Source organism: Micrasema longulum, unplaced genomic scaffold (assembly GCF_059751315.1).
Source record: "Micrasema longulum isolate JH-2025_06_02 unplaced genomic scaffold, ASM5975131v1 h1tg000896l, whole genome shotgun sequence".
Taxonomy (NCBI): domain Eukaryota; kingdom Metazoa; phylum Arthropoda; class Insecta; order Trichoptera; family Brachycentridae; genus Micrasema; species Micrasema longulum.
This window is the reverse complement of record NW_028278087.1, coordinates 227604-245176: the sequence shown is the minus strand read 5'-3', so window position 1 is coordinate 245176 and position 17573 is coordinate 227604. Positions and strand designations below refer to the sequence as shown.

The window sequence follows — 17573 nt, the reverse complement described above, 5'->3', positions numbered from 1 at the left end:
TGAATTAAGATAACTTAACGTTTAACGAGTTGGCTGATTGTAAGCTAGCAGTTTGCAAACGGCCGAGCCAAAAGCCGCCGGTTATGTTAGGATAGGTTGGGTGAGGTTAGGTTGAGTTAGGAACATTAATATTAATTTGACGAATTCAACCATTTCATTAAACGCTCATTTGACGAACGGCCTAGCTATTCAGTTGAATGCCGCCATTTGATAAACAGCCTAGCCGCTCATTTGGCGGCGAGATATTTAGTATTGCATTTGTTACGTACTGAATTTACATTTTCTATACTGGAAACTCATATAAGATTGTAAATATCCCGTTCCTATCCAAATCCTTCCTATTCCAAACTCTTGTGCTTCTACCGTCCTGTGAGAAAGTCACATGTGAAAAGTTGTCACTCTGATAAATATTTATCATTTCCTGCGTCAGCATATTTCGTACAAAGTGAAGTGAGTGTTGTATAAACAGCCTAAATTATACCGTTCATCATCATCTACACGATACCGGTATCCGGGCTGCAGCAATAGTGAAGTGCTCCATATAAGAAACAATCGGAAGAACTTTAAAATAAAAGTTACAATCTCAATACAGTCCACTAAATCCCACCGTTTATCAGTGTACAATGCCTGAAAGGCATTGAATTGACCAAACAGCATTTAATCACCAATCCCGGCGTATTTCGATTATTCTTCACACGAAGGCAAGATTATTCATCAACTATGAATTATTGTAGTGTAAAAACATAATTTTGAATAAATACCTTTCATTTAGGGCCAGTTGCAGATTATAGCAGTTAAGTGAACCTAAGTAAACGCGTGTTCCCAATACATTCCTTACCTACCTTCGAATTTTGTCTATATTTATGGAATTAATCGAGTAATTTAATGGAAAAACAGAATTACCACGAATTGAATGAAACGAATAAAACACAAGACCTACAAGAGTGACATCCAAATGACGTGTTAATATTTAGAAATCTCGTTCAAAGTAATGACTCGACACATTTTCGACGTGGAAAGTCGTTAGGGGTTTCGGTTTTACGGCCATTTTACAGGTCTGTTAAGAGCTGCGGCGGGACTTAATCTTCCGAACATTATTTGGACAATGAATAAAAATTTACGATGATTATTTTCACGGGACAAAGACGCGCTCCATTCGTACAGCACAGAGCACAGACGAGAGTTCAGAGATTGCCGGTATGTAGATACTAGACCATTAGACGTAGGCTATAGTTACAGACCACCCACCGGTGGGGGTTCCGAACTGATTGAGGCATTTAAATTGTGCCACCTTTGCCATGTAAACGGATCTGTACAGGTTGTTGTAAGCTGTCCTTGATTTAGATAATGTACTTATTGACGACTCTAATGAACGTGCAGAAACATTTATTTATATGCTAAAGCTCCGCTACTCGTTGGCGAGGTTTCGAGTTTAAAGGCGTGTCTAGGTTATAATGTCGAGTGTCGAGTATCTACCATATATTATGTACTATAGATTAGATCGTAGGTACCTGTAATCCGTACCGAAGATCCCTTTGCAATTCGCAAGTCGGAACAAAAGGTTACGAGACAATAAAACGATAAGGATAGAGCGTCAATTATTAATTACGAATTATCCGTCCCTCGTGTTTTTGGCTTGGTAAGTTAAATCAAACACAACAAACCATTACGCCGTTTCCCCATAGAGGTAGCCAGAGAGGATATAACGCCATATCACTCTGTATTTGCATACAGACTGCGCTTTCTCAACATGCATACATCTAATACAAGCGCGCTGATTATACCAACATGACATGTCCGACTTTCAGTATTTCTTGGATTTAGTCATGTCATGTCTTCCTCTTTTTCTGAATCTATCAACATTGGCATGGTAAATATTTTTAGACGTTCTTTCGTTGTCCATTCGCTCTATATGTCGAAACCAACGCAGAAATCCTTTCATGATTTAGTCGGTTATACGAAATGTACGGATCCCGACATATCGTCGTCCGTCTTTCAAAAAGGCGAATCTCGTTTTTTTTTGTCGATATTGAGTTATGAATGTTTCAATAAAAATTAAGTTATGAGTTTTGAAATAAATGGGCATCAACACTGTCTTAAAATAATTTAAAAAACCCAGGAAAATACTGTAAGATTATTTTTAAAGGCGAAAACTTTCCAAACAAATTCTTAAAAAATCGTCTAAAAAATTACCAAATTCGATATGCGCCTTTTTGAAAGATGGACGACGATTTGTGCCCGCTATCGTTCATTTCAGTTTAGCTTTGAACACCACGTTCACACTGACGTCCTTTCGAAGAACTATCGAATGAATCAAAATTGACGTAGTGAGGTCTAGAGTTCGGGGCAAAAAGTACGGCATGCATTCGAGGAGCTGACAAAGGAGCCATTAGTTTCTTAGGCCTTTAATTTTCAATAACGGTGTACCTATCTAGTTTGCAAAATGATTTTTGACGAAAGAAACGTATTTTGGATTTGCTATCTCCCTTAAAGAATTAAACAAACCTAGTTTGAAAAAGTATGTGGAGAGAAGCAGCGCTTCGTTGGTCATCCACAGGTTTGGGGGCAGCGGCGCAGGGGCGGGCGGCTGCGGGCGGTGGCGGGGCCGACTACCCATGAGCCCCGCGATACTGAAGTCCGCCACCCCCGAGCAGCGCTGGCGGGGGTAGCAGCCGCACTGGCGGCAGTCCTCCTCCTTCATGATGGCCGCGGGACACTCCACACTGCACACTGGTCACCGCACCGTACACGTACGCACCGGCGGCACACAGATTCCCACTGTCCGCTCGTATACACTATCTATCCCGAGTTATATCACATTACGCTAAGCTCGTCAAACGCTGTCAAAGCAGCAGTCACAATCGGCGAACCTTTTTCGATACTCGCCCACTGACTGCGTTGCACCGTAGGTATTATCAATCTGTTTATATTCGAAAATCGAATAAAAGCGTAGCTTAATTTTGGCAACGAATTTTTGTACTTAATTTGACACTGATCAACATTTTTCCAAATCGATAATTTTGTAAATATTTTATGAAAAATAAGTTGCTCGATAAATTGTATAGGTAATTAGGTATATAGAATAATATTTATTTCAGGTGTGTTTTATAAATTATATAGAATTCTCCCGCTTTACAACTTGCGGCGTAATTTGTACCGGCACGCAGAATCTGCAACCCGGTCGCCTCTATTCTGCGTTCGCCATCCTTCCGGCTTTCATATTCGGTATAATTTCCGACGCTAGGTCCGGGGAAAGTTCCGACTTTCCGTAACCGGGTTCGGCTCCGGCGAGAGGAGCCGTCCAGCGGAGGCGAGGTGTCTCCGTGCGCGGAACTTTCTTCGCAGTCCTCCGCAGCTCGCCGAGTAAACGGAGTTCCCAGTCTAGCGTCTAGCACCTGACGAGTAGCACCGCTCCGCGAGAGGAAATCTCGACTCGTTCTCTAAGGCAACAATCGTTTCGTCCTCCGCAAAATTACCGACTACTTGCGATTGAATACGTTATAAAAAATATTTAGATACTTTTTCTTACGCCCTCTCGGATCTCGACGATTATCAAAATAAATACTTTCTCGGCTATTCGACACCTCTCGCGTTACATTTAGCTCCACGGGGAAAGGAAACCCGACCGAGTGGATCACAGCACAATATCACAGCAACAACGGAATAGGGAACGGCTCTAGCACGGCGTGTTGTCCTGGTGGGGAGAGGGGCTCCAGGTTCTGAGGGGCCCTGTCGGCCAGGGGGCGCTGCAGCCGGAGGAGGCCTGCGGAGGCTCCGGGCACATCTCGGCGGACTCCAGGGTTACTGTCCCTCCCCGGCGACCATCCTCTCGACCCGGCGCGAAACTGTCGGCACTGTCGGCACTGTCGACGCCGATCGTAAACAAACTCGACCGGATTAAAATATTCACCTAAATTATTCAAATTGACACCGCGCGTCGACGGCGACCCGTGACCTCCTTCGTAGAATCGCGGATAATTGAAATGTGTCGTAGCGTATCGCGCTCGATCCTCCGAGGAAAACAATAATATATACACTTCACACGCGGAGATCGGGGTGACCTGCCGCGGCACGCGGACACTACTCGGCTAGCGATTCTCGACTGACGGAGCGGCCGAGCGCCAGCCGCGACTGCCTACGTACCGCACACAGGCGCGACGCCGAGCTGACAGACTATCCGTACGCGCACCACTACAGAGAGGCGATACCTCGCGATATTACGCCGCACCGACACTAGTCCACTCACACCACCGCGAGCGCTCTCTCCGCGCTACGACAGATGGTCGCTGTAGATGTGTAGATGCGCAATACACGCGCGGGCCGTCCGTCGTGTGCGTGCGGCAGTGTCGGCACGTCGGCAGTCGGCACACACACTCGCGAGAGGCAACAGTAGCTTCGGAATACTCGACCGTTTCGACTTTTTACGCATCGGCGATGTATAGAAGATATTAAAAACTCGCTTCTCCTTTCCTCCGAAGCCGGAGAGAAAGAGACGCCTACAGCGGGACGCGACCGCCGGGTGAGATAGTTGGAGAAATAATTAAGCCGACTGCGACTACTCGAGTTACGCCGGAGGTTCTAGCTCCGCGCCGCCACCGCCAGCCGGGAAGGCCGGACACCGGACGCGGACGACAGGGGGCAGAAAGCGTTGTGCGTTGTGTTATGTGTGTTATGTGTGTCAATGTCGGAAGTCGAAGGGGGCGCGAGGTTCGGTTCGTTCCCATTACTAATTAAATCTCTAAATTGCTCCGATTACCAGTCTTCATTACCCTACCCGCACCGACAGTGCCTAGGGAATTACATTCGTGTATCAAATGCAGCGTATTTTGGTAAGGTAAACTGATCAGTCTTACGTTTCAAAGAACAATGAAATACTGCAGTGTTAAACTATATTTCAAACCAATGTTTCATGTCGCCCTCACGAGGAGTCGAACCCGGGACCTCAGGTATGGTAGGCCCGAGAACGCGCCGTCCACTACGCTACGCTACACTCGCCCAGGTTTCTGGTCCTACCTAGTCTTATCCTTTCTATGGTGCGCGGGACACTACATTTGAGACGAAGAGTTTTCTTGCTTGTACTGTCCCATATAAGAAAGGGAAGGGAAATAAGAAATACCTAGAATAAAATAAATCAGTTCACAGGATAGAGCACACGTGAGCATATTTCTTTTGTAGGCTGTACTAATAATAATATTGTACAAACATAAATCTCATTTGTGAATAGTTCAACACGTGTGTTTTAACTTTGATAAAGTCTGCATTTTGATATTATTATTATTATGGATAAATAGCGCCATTTTCGTAATAAAATACCTCAAGGGCATATGGTATGAATAAAACTTTGCCTAATTGATTACTATACAATTTTATTCAAATCTATAACGGTGTGTATTTTATTCTTCCATTGTGTATTAATTTAATCTCTTTTTTATATAAAAATGGGAAAACTAACAAAAAACAAACAAATAAATTTTTGAAGTGGATAATATTTATAATAAAAATAACAGATTGTAAAAAATTAATTTACCGTCTTAAAACGGGGAAACTATCCCTAATTAGGCAGTTTAGATGCATCTTTACTTTTTCTACTCATTAAACCTATTGTATATATTACTAAACGTAAATTGCTGTGACAAATATGTAACTATTCATTTTATTTTGTAATGTAATTCAACAAAGATACATACTAGAAAACATACGATTTTAAGTTATTCGTCGATACAATTTTTTTCATGCATTACAAAAAATAGATAGAATTACATTTGTTTTTTTTTAATTATTGTTATTTATTTATATATTATTATTACATATGCTGATATGCTTATGCGAGCGTGGTTTCTCTCAAAACGTGAAAACATAAAATTATTTTATCTAAATACATAATAAGCTATTACATATTCACCAAACAATGCCACGTGCAGTTTTATTTATTTATATCGAAGATTATGTAAAAAGAAGGGCGCATTTTACACCCTGGGCATAAGTTTACCAAGGTGTTGCGCGTGGGACGATCGGAGGAGAGAAGCGAAGAGTTGAAAGGAGTTTTTGGATAGAACAGTGCGTTAGTGAAGGGCGGAAACGTCACGCGATCCAACCGGAAAGGGAAGAAGCCTCGCAAGTTGGAATATAGGGTAAAGAAGACTATTATTATACACAAATAATGTGTGCAGCCAGCCACGTGTGTTTAGAGGGAGGGAAGGAATTGAAACAAAGCTATAAACGATAAAGGAATTATGTACGTACGTAAAGGTCGTTTGACAATGGGTACCGCCAGTGAATATTTTTGTATCTACCGTAGAAAGATAATCTACGAGTATCTTTACCGTCTTTAAATTTTATTAAAGGGTTTTAAGTTATAAAATGGAACCATTATTTTAATAATTGCATAGTTTATTTACTGTCTAAATCTAACCTTTTTCACTAAAGTTTCAGTTTTCTTCGGAATCGGGTTGTGGTTCAGTGGCTAGTGTTGCGGACTTACGGATCAGAAATCCGAGGTTCAAACCCCACTCTACCCCAACTTGATTTTCAATTTCTACAAGTGAGTTTTTTACAACACGTTGAAAATGGTCATCAAAATTTAAATATTTGTGTAAATTATAAGAACGCTAATATTTCTTTGAAAAAAACAAAACCGTTCAGAATTTTATTCCGTAGAATTTGGCCTATAGCAACAAATGGGAGTGATTTCAGAGAAGCCTGCCCTTTGAATGCGTTAATTAAAATAAAATAAAATACGAAACCTGCTTTTAGATAAATAAAAATAATAAATAATAAAAATAAAAACATTAAAAAAAAAACATTATTTTTGTAAATACCAAGCTGGGTTTCATACTACACAAAAAGAGCAATATGTCAACAGAAAGAAGACTTCCCACATAGGCAGAATGGTGAATGTTATATAGTGTAAATAAAATCATTGAATTTTATAAATAAGTCAAACATGCTGACAGGAATAGTTAACAATAGTAATGCAATCCGCCAGCGACTGGTGAGTGATCTGTTTTCCAGATAAAGATATTTTCCGATGACTATGCGTCAGGATACTGTGTCGTGTAATTAAGGGAGATAATTTATTAAACAGATAAAGATGTTGGATTAAAACAAGATGGGAAGGTGAGACGCTTGTGCTAGTGCTAGAAAGAATTGCTCAAATTTGTGGAGTCCAGAGCGCAGAACTTCTATCAAGCCGAATCTCTTGCGCCAAAGCTGTTTTAACAAGCTTTCCGCCGCGATTAAGGGATCTACAAGTCTGGAGCAAAGAAGCAGACGATTAAAGGAATTCCTTATTCAAAAATTGTGTAAAAATGCGTTCAATAATTAGTTTTGCGCGATCCAGATTTTATTTACTTTTTATATAAATTTCATGGATATTAAAAAATCAATTAATAAAAATCTCCCTCATACTATATGACTACGATTGGATTTGCCGCAAAAGCGTTACCCTGCAAAAGCTCAAGATGAACAAATGATAATACTAATACTTATTACGTTTCAATGATTATTTGTACGTTGCTAATTGGTATTAATGTAATGCATATTTGAAATTGCTAAATCTAATATCCAGTGATACACCACAATTATTGCTCAGTAGACTAAACAAGGTACAACTTGTTACAATGCAATTCGCTGCATTCTAGAGTCATAAGTCATAATATCCACTCATGCGTAATAAATCGCAACATTATTATTTTCTCATTTATCGAAAAGATGTATTATTTACGTACCTGTTGTTTTATTTATTAATTCAAGGGTTCGAATTGTTCAAACGAATATTTAAACAATCAAACCATCCGAAGATAGAACGCCATATCATTCTGTCTTTGCATACACATCCGTTTCCTCAACATTCATAAATCCACCCATGAACGCGCGCCGATTATTCCGACTTTTTACATGTTAATTTTCAAGTATTTGTCGAATTGCACATGTCTAGCTAGGTCTAATTCGTAAATCTTCGCAGCCGTTCTTTCTCCGCCCATTCGCTCTGCATGTCCAAAACAACGCAGAACTCTCTTGATTTTATCGATCTCGGCCTTACATCATGCACATATTTCGACTTTTGATAAAAAAAATATTATTTCATTACTAAACGATAAATACGAATGAATATACATTACCTAAGAAAAGTTTTATATAAAAACCTTGAAGCGAAAATTCCCTAATAAGTCTTTTGAAACAAACTTTTTCATAATGTTTTCTTTTGAAATTTTTTGTATGTATATCCAGTAATTAATGTTTCCTAAAGTTTATTAATGTAGTCAAATAAATGTCGGCGGTGCGGTGAAAAATGTATTTTTGTAAACTAGTCAGCTTCAAAGTATTTTTTCCCAAATCTATTGTGTCCCAATAGTTTGCACAACCAAGATACGGATGATATTTAAAAAGGTAAAAAAAAAACCACTCAATTTTATAATAACTTTTAGGTTTGCTGTTAATCAGTGCGATGGCGATGGGATAAATTGCGTTATTTAATACTCGCAATATTTCCGTTCCAAGCAAAAAGGAATAACAGTTTGAGGAAATTGAGGAACACAGTTTTTTTTTAAATTTAGATGTTTTTTTACTAATTTATACCTACATTTCATATTTTATAAAATGGCACAAAAACACTCTTACAAATTCTGTTTGTACTAGGAGTAGGCTCAGTATATGAATGGTCGGCAAGCCAGAAATATTAGTATGCCTAAAGTTGCAATTGGTTCCTATATGGGCAAATGACTGTTCTAAGAAACCGATTTGTTGCGGCAAATATGGTTATCGAATATGTTTAAGAAATAGAAAAACTGCTACAGCCCAAAAGAGCAAAAAAATGTACAGTTTACGTTAGTATAAAAATAAAATTAAATATCTAAATATATATATATATATATATATGCACATACAAAAAATATGATCATTTTTTTGTTTTTCTTACAGCAAGTTGTTTACAAGAATTGAAATTATTTGTCAGATGGCATTAAAAAAACTTCCCTTTTAATTTTTGATAGATACTGTCTTTTGGCATAAAAGTCGTGATGTAAATTTAACATATAAAATGTTGAGCAAAAAAAAAGTTACGGATAAAAAATGTAAGAACCACAGATATCGTCCCGATTTCAATCACAGAATATTTTTTTTACTAATAATAATTAAGTTGTACATCATCTATGCCTGCGCATGAAAATTTGCGCGGACAATACAAGAACAAAATATTTTTTATTCTCTCATACAGTCAGGCTGCTCTAAAAGCTCTGAAGTCTGTCAAGATCAATTCTAATTTACTTACTTATTTAGGATTATTTATATAGCGCCATTTTTGTGAAAACCACCTCAAGGGCGCTGTACAATAAGCATCCCAACACGCCCTGCAGCTACAGAGCGCATAGGCGGTTGGGATTCTAGTTCCCCATTTCCATCATTAATGTAATTTTAATAATTATATACGAGCTAGATTACAATACGTCTTGCAGCTACATAGCGCACGGACGTTTAGAAATCTAACTCCCATTTACACTGCACAAAAAATTATAAGGACGTGTTTTTAATTTATAAATAACCGTTTACAAATAGAATCTAGATTTAAAATGTCCTGCAGCTACAGAGCGCATGGGCGGTTAAAAATCTAGACCCCATTTACAGTTGAAGTTTATTTTGATATAATATGAAAATTAACGTCACAAAAAGTCTTGCAGCTACAAAGCGTATCGACGGGTGGAATTTCAGCAACACAAGAATGTTTTTAAAAGGTTTAAAACAAAAAAAAAACACAATAATAATACATCGAGCAAAGAACTAGTAAGTATTGCAATTTAGTGAACATGTAACAGCACAAAAAGTAAAAGATAAAAAACTAAACAAAGATAGCATTCCTTAACTTATTATTAAGTCTAACAAGATGACGTAAGCGGTGACCGTTACTCCTTTAAAGTAAAGAAATTAAATCTTATATATTTAATATTGAAATGTCTACGGCCGCTTAATTGCGTCGGCGAATGTAACAGTGCGACATTGATTTGGGTACCTGGACACTCAAACATCGACGGTAACGAAGGAGGTGATGAATTGGCAAGGCTGGGAGCTAAGACAGCCCCAATAACCCCTAAGTCCTACTTTAGGTTGCCCAAATGTGCTCCTCGTAACGAGCTTAGGTCACGGGCCAGGGAGCAGAGCATAATGCTCGGGCCAAAAAGTTTAAAAAGTACCCGGTTAGCACCACGCGAAGGTGCACGCTGTTAAAAAGGTTTGCTTTCGACCTTATACCCCTAAGCCGAAATCATGCGAGGGTTATCACTGGAGCCGTTACAGGGGACTGCAGATTAAACAAACACCTTGCTAGAATGAATCTTTCCGAAACTTCTAGATGTAGGTTCTGCAGTGGAGACGAGGAAACACCTATACACATTCTATGTGAATGTGATGCTTTACATCATAAAAAAATCCTCATCCTCGGGGGACCACTTGTAAAACCTGAGGATGTTACGGAGCTTGCCCCCTAACTAGCCCGATACTTTACGGATTTGGGTTTGGAAGGGCAGATTTAGCTAAATGAGAACTTTCGCCTTTCACACAGTAGTCAGGCTCTTTATATACCCGAGCTTGGAGGGCGAGAACTATTTACAGGGATCCGTCAAAATAGATCTTTACAGGTCGCAGTAACGTCAGAAGCTTGCGTAGCACTGAACCCCACCTCTAAGAATAACAGAGTAAGTTGTTTAGAAGAATTAAAATTATCAATCAGATGGCATTAAAAAACACCTTTTTATTTTTTGCAAGATACTGCCTTTTTGTTTGAAACGGCATAAAAGTCGTGATGTAAATTTGACGTGTTAAATGTTGATTAAAAAAAACAAAATGAGATCCAGAAGCAAAATTTAAGAACCACCGATCACAGAAGTATTTTTTTTTTTATAATATAAAGTATTTTTTTCGAATACAAAAGGGAACATTTTTCCAGGTATTCCATCAGTACACATTTTGTTTGTTGTTTTTTGGTACTACGATTTTATTCATAAGCGTATTATGTATGCATTCAATAATGATATACAAGGCCTAAGTACACATTTAACTTTGAAAATTCAACGAAACTTTACGACAAACTCAAAATATTATCGATTAACCCAACTGGCGCAAGATATAAAATAAAAAAATCTTTTTAGACGTTGCCTAGTAAATAAAATAATTAAGAATCTCACCCACATCAATAAAAGTTTCAGGTCTTTCTTTTTTACAAAACTCAACAGATGGAAGAATTAAAGAAATATAAATATTTAAAGATGGCAAAACGGCGAATTAATTATTATTAATAATTATTTTACGCTTTATATACATATACAATAAATATCCATATAAGGGCGGGTATATAAGGCAATTTTTTCCTACCTACCCAAACCATTCAGTTTGATAAAATTACAAGTGCATGGACATATTCTTGAGAATTATCCTATAATCTTATACAAAATTAAAAACAAACAAAAAATTAACAAAAAAAATAAATAAATTAACACTAGACAATGAAGAGAGGAGAGGATGGGAAGGAAAGAAGAAGAAGAAAGGAAAAACTCAAATATTTCGATAGTGACATTTCAATATTGATTTAAATGTAAATAAAGGGGCGTCTCTAACATTAGTGGGTAAATTATTCCACAACCGAGCAGCTACTACTGTGAAAGAGGCGGCAAGAAAATTAGAGCGGTGAAAGAGTAGATTTTAAAAGCGTTATCCTGTTACTAGTTATTAGAACAAAGAGATAGTCCATGTTGTGATAGAGGTTGGAAGAGCTTTCTCATATAAACAGGCGAAGTGGGATTATAATTTTGTGAAAAAGTGATAGAATGTGATTGTTTCTTCTATGCCTGATACTGAGCCAGTGTAGTTGCGAGCGATATTCAGTTATGTGGTCGAATTTGCGAAGTTTAAAGATAAAACGTATGCAAACATTCTACAATCGTTCCAACTTATCAAGCGATTCAGAGTTAGCATCTGAATAACATACACCTGCAAAATCAAGTAGTGGGAGAAGTATGAAGAAAGTAATGTTACACAGTGTGTAAAGTGGTCACGTAAACCAGCCAATTACAGGTCATGTCCTGAAAATGCGTAAACTTCGTTCTCTAAAATGTACTCCATCTCTGTTGTAATATGTTAATCTTAAAAGGAAACCCGTCTGTGTAACGTAATTTGTAATTTAAGAGTCGCACAATGGAACAGTTGGGTATGTAAATAAATAAGATTCAACTGGGAACGAACATCCGGTAAACCGCAATTGTCACCAGCGGCACTAGTACGAGGTGCGAGTAGAGGCTGAGGAAACAATGGTGCCGGAGTCAAGTTACTGCCGAGTTCAGGTACTAATGAAAATTATACATAATTACGTATAATTTCGTTACCATGCTAATTGAAATAACTTGTGTTAAACGATATTGCTAATTGTAAGATTATAATATACGAAATTTAAAAAAGTGAAATATTTTAATTAATTGACAGACAACAGAGTCCATTTTTATTTGACATGTTATACAGTTATAAATAGTAACATAAAACTAGATATGAAACAGTAAAATATTAAGCAAAAAAAAAATTATAACGGATAAAAATTATTGGATCCAAGTTGACTACAGGGCCCGGATCACCATGGGAAATGAAAAGAGTTATTTTCGACTGTCTATAAAGAAAAAACAATATTTGTGTACGGAAATGAGTATATTTGCTTGAAAATCTAAAGTATTTTTTTTCGGTAACCTATAATTGAACATGTTTAGAAGAAAAAAAATTGTATGCATATTCTGCTTTTCATACAGAACATTTAATTTTATTTTGTAGATGAAATTTAAGATAAATGTTCCGGTCCCATCGTAATCGAGGCCCAGGTGAGGTCGATTATATTTCAAGACTGGCCATTGAAAAAAAGCCGATCTCCGAAGCTGTATACGCTACGAATCTCCTCGGACATACACAATAATTTTGCTTGTGTCAGTTCAATTTTGCTTGTGTCAGTCAAGTTCACACGATTTTGTGATTTTTTTGACCATCCACGATTTTTCGCTTTATTTACCAATTTGAAATGCATTTTCGGCCCTCGAGAATCTAACATTTTTCGCCAATTTTCACAAACTATTTTCACTACTTTTCTCGACTATTATCTAAAAAGCTTTATTTGCTAATTCCGCTTACTGCGATACCTAACTGATATTGCACTTAGTAATACTAGAATTGATTTAAATTTTTGCAATTTTTTCAAAAGTGATTTTTTCTTAGGTTTCCACTTCTAAAACATGAGCCAGAAGAAGAGTATTATCATAAAATCAGCTTGAAGATAGCTCCTGCATAGCAAAAACAAAGAAATTCGCCGCGGGGTTATCCCAAAATCATTACAACTGCATTTAACACTAAAGAGCGTTCGCGAATATCAACTTATGAATTCGCTACACCTTCCTCGTCAACACTAGCATTGAATTATGCTTTTATTTATTTGTTTTATTATCTAACAATTACAGACAACTGGACAACCATACCTGTACATGATTACATACAAGAAATATAATATTTGCATACTCGTTCACAGCATGCTATGAAAGAGAAAGAAAGTATAAAAGGTAAAGAAACCAGTTCAAAAATACCAAAATACGACTACCTTAAAAAAATTTAGAAAAAAAGAAAACTTATATTTTAAAAATTAATTATATTTCTAAAGTAAAATAATAAAACAGTAGTGACCGACCGAAATAAAATTTCCAGCGGAAACTGAAACCGAATTTTAGATTCTGTTTTAGTTTCCTCAAAACGCCTCAAATTATGTGTTTTTATTGTTTATCCTTACGATCTCATTAAAATAAGTGTTAAATAAAATACACAACGAAATTAAGGCCTTACCTAAATTTGTTTATTTGTACTGCTTCTGGTCATTTGTTATGTTACACGTATAACTTATAAGTAACAGTTCATCGATGTACGTTATAGGAACTTTAAGTATTAACTATAAAGGATTACAAAAAATATAAAAACGAAAGATCTTAGAACTACTCACTTTAGCCAACCATCACAAAATCAGTCTAGTTTTTATTTTTTTGTTAGACAATTGCCATTACAATAATTAATTATTTGAATGGAAAACAATCCAATAATCTCTAATTATACAATGTGAACCCTAGTATAATCGAACGTAATTCGACATATCCCGACCGCAGGTTTCGGCTAAGCCGAAAAACTAAGACCGCGGCCGAAACTCGTTTTATTGGTCGAACTTGACCGAAACCGAATTTTCGGTCGATTACGGATAAAAAAAAACAGTATGAAAGCATATGGGAAAATGACTAAATAATAAATTATGAAATCAGAGCAATAAATAATAATTTACTTTTAAATTCTGTTAGTAAATTACAAAAAATATATACGTATTTCGCATTGTGCTTGAGAACCTTATTGTACTGCTAGCACATGCGAGAGGGGGATCATAATATCCCGCATCCGAGGTGCTCAACTTTGAACATGTCAGGATTACGTAATCGCATAAAAGGGCGTTTTATGTTTCTAATGAGCGGCGTATCAAAGATTTAGTATATCCAGGGCCTCGATTACAGATTCAGGTGGGAAGTTAACAGAGTTATCTTCGACTGTCTATAAAGAAAAACCGATATTTGTGTACGAAAATGAGTATATTTGCATAGACATTTAAAGTATCTTCGTCGGTAACCTATAATTGAACATGTTTAGAAGAAAAAAAATGTATGCATATTCTGCTTTTCATACAGAAAATTTAATTTAATTTTGTAGATGAAATTTAAGATAAATGTTAACTTCCCATCGTAATCGAGGCCCAGGTGAGGTCGATTATATTTCAAGACTGTCCATTGAAAAAAAAAAATGATCTCCAAAGCTGTGTACGCTACGAATCTCCCCGGACATGCACAATAATTTTGCTTGTGTCATAAGAAATTATTTAAAAAAAATAAAAAATATATATATATATATATAAATATAACTTATAAGTTCCTGGGGGTTATCAAGTGAAACTAATATTAATTTTATTTAATCTTCGCAAAATTCTATGATCAAATTGCTACTACATAAAGATGTATACCGCTAGAGACACAATATTTCAATATCATTGATGTATAAATCTGTAAATAAATGATCTGTTAGGGCCTCTACTTTGGCACAAATTAATTTGCACAAATTAATCAGCAATCCGAGTATAAACACAAGTTGGTACATGATTACAACACAAGGTTTACTAGTATAAAAGGGCTAGCTGTTCCTAGATATTGCAATAATATGGCAAAAGGACACTGCAATACAGTATACCTATAATATTTAACATGTTACCAAACAATATTAAAAATACTTGTATATTTATAACAGCAATTTACATTGAGTAATATATACAATAGGTTTAACGAGCAGTAAAAGTATACATCCATCTTTTTTTGTTTTTTGCTGGTAAGACATTTAAACTGCCGAACTAAGGATAGTTTTACCGTTTTAAGAAGGCAAATAAAACAGTTCAGATTTTTTTTCCAGTTTTATAATTATTATTCAAAGGGAAATTAAATTAATTAATACTGTAAAATAACAAATGTAAAAATAATATTAAAAAAAAAAAAAGGTTAAAAATTTGATGTACCTTATGTTGGTCAATGCTTATTTTATTATTAACTAATCTTATATTGTAATATGCATCCCTGTAAATTGTATAAATGGTAAATTTCCGTTAATAAATAAAATTATATAGTAATAAATTAGGCAAAGGTTCTCATATATATTATGTCAAAATTCAGGCTTAAATTCAGAGATTTATGTTTTTATAATATTATTATTAGAGCACACATGAGAATATGCTTATGTGTGTCCTACTTCCAAATTTAAAAATAAATAATAAATATACCACTAACACTTTAATCCTAGGTTTCGATTACAAATGCTATTTATATTTAACACGATTTTACAATGCTAATGCTAATTATTTCATCACCGCTCTTCAGCGAGTGGGTTAAGCTGATGGGTGCTCGGGCGCCTGCCGTGCCCGGTTCGCCGGCAGTCGGCAGTCGGCGGGGGACTCCGGGCTCGGAGCCCTGTGGGGGTGGGTAACTAACTCAATCAAAACTTTACACTGTTAGCATCGATAACACCCGAAACTTGCGACTTCGTCATAATGGGTGAGACATTTACTAAAGACTTCACATGGGAAAATTAATTAATTCGTATTAATAATTAAGTGCCAAATATAAAGTTGGATCGATCCACCTATACTCGTACAGCTACGTTAATAATATGCGCCGGCAAAAGTTTTCAACGCCGTTTGGTCACATTGAAGAAAATTTTGTTTTTTTGTCCAAGCGGATGAAAAATACAGTTCTGTGTGCGAAAACGAACCAGAACCATGGACGAGTGTTTCTGACTATATGGCTGCTCTCGGGTAAAATCCTAATAAGGAAATCGAGTGGAGATACGTCCGCCTCGTCGTGTAGCGGTTGGCGCGTTCACCTAACATTCTTGAGATCCTGGGTTAATTTCCTGGCAGGGTGGACGAAATATTGATTTCAAGGTTATCTAAACTGCAATATTTCATCGTTCCTGGACTAGCACGTGAAGGGACTGATCATCTTACCTTCATGCAACAGATGATTGAAATACGCTGCATTTGGTTTACAAATGAAATTGAAATGCTGATGATGAGTAGATTTCCACGATGAGAGGTAGCAGAGTGTTGATGACGTTTGAAGGACGTCATCAGTACAACGTCATACGATAATAAAGCTCAATAACTTACATGTATATATTTTGAAATCAATTTGATTTACTTTTAAAACTACTGTAGCGGGAGGCAAATTTCATTTTTCTAAGTTTGTGTTCAGTCATAATACTACATAGAGTCAAAAGATTATAATAAATTTATGATACATACAAATCTATTTATTTTAATTTCACATTTTAAAAATGTACAGAGGTTCTTTGTTTCAGGTCCAAAATAGCTAGGAAATTACCGTGTTTAGGCAGGACATTATTTTTTACACGTGTTTTTTTTTTCATTAAATGATTCTTTAAAATTCAAATAAAAATAATAATAATTTTTAAAAATAAAAAATAAATATAAATTAGAAAACATACCGATAGTAATAAAAAATAAAGCAGAAATATAAGTTAAAAAATATACCAATAATAAGAAAAAAAAAAACTTAAATGTAAATTAGAAAACATACCGATAATAATAATAATTAAAGCATAAATATAAATTAGAAAATATACCACCTTTAATTGAAAAATGTACATACTAAAAATAATAAGAAAAAAATGTTACCTATCGTCATTAAAAAAATCGATATCATTGATATTGAAGTATCAGATTGAAAACAATATGTATGATAATGTACCCATCTCTATGTGATTTCAACAATAAGTTGTATTCTTATTGGGAAATCGCCAAAATAAAGTTGTAAGTTGAATAAAAAATAAAGTTTCAACGAAGTTACTGTTTGTTAAATATGAACTCTTAAAAGTCTGTGGTGAAAAATCGTTTTGCAAAAAGTGCTGTAACACCAAGTTACATAAAGCAAAAAATGAGATATTTTGAAATACAGGTAGGTACAGTAAAAATC

The 17573-nt window shown here is 36.0% G+C and overlaps 1 protein-coding gene across 4 annotated transcripts in view; it reads right to left on the bottom strand.

The window, feature by feature from the left end:
* The window catches only part of LOC148278305 (uncharacterized), a 396029-nt gene that overhangs the window by 187208 nt on the left and 191248 nt on the right, over window positions 1-17573 (bottom strand). The window contains exons 1-2 of one of the 4 annotated variants that reach the window (XM_088231599.1): window positions 3911-4376; window positions 2506-2920 (exon numbers count right to left, since the gene is read on the bottom strand). The exons of 2 other annotated variants lie outside the window; for them this stretch is intronic. In XM_088231599.1, the coding sequence (XP_088087725.1) occupies window positions 2506-2701 (196 nt within the window). In that variant the 5' untranslated portion in view covers window positions 2702-2920; window positions 3911-4376. Of the gene's footprint in view, window positions 1-2505; window positions 4377-17573 lie in introns of those variants that run through there. One more of the 4 variants, XM_088231598.1, reaches the window with a different exon arrangement.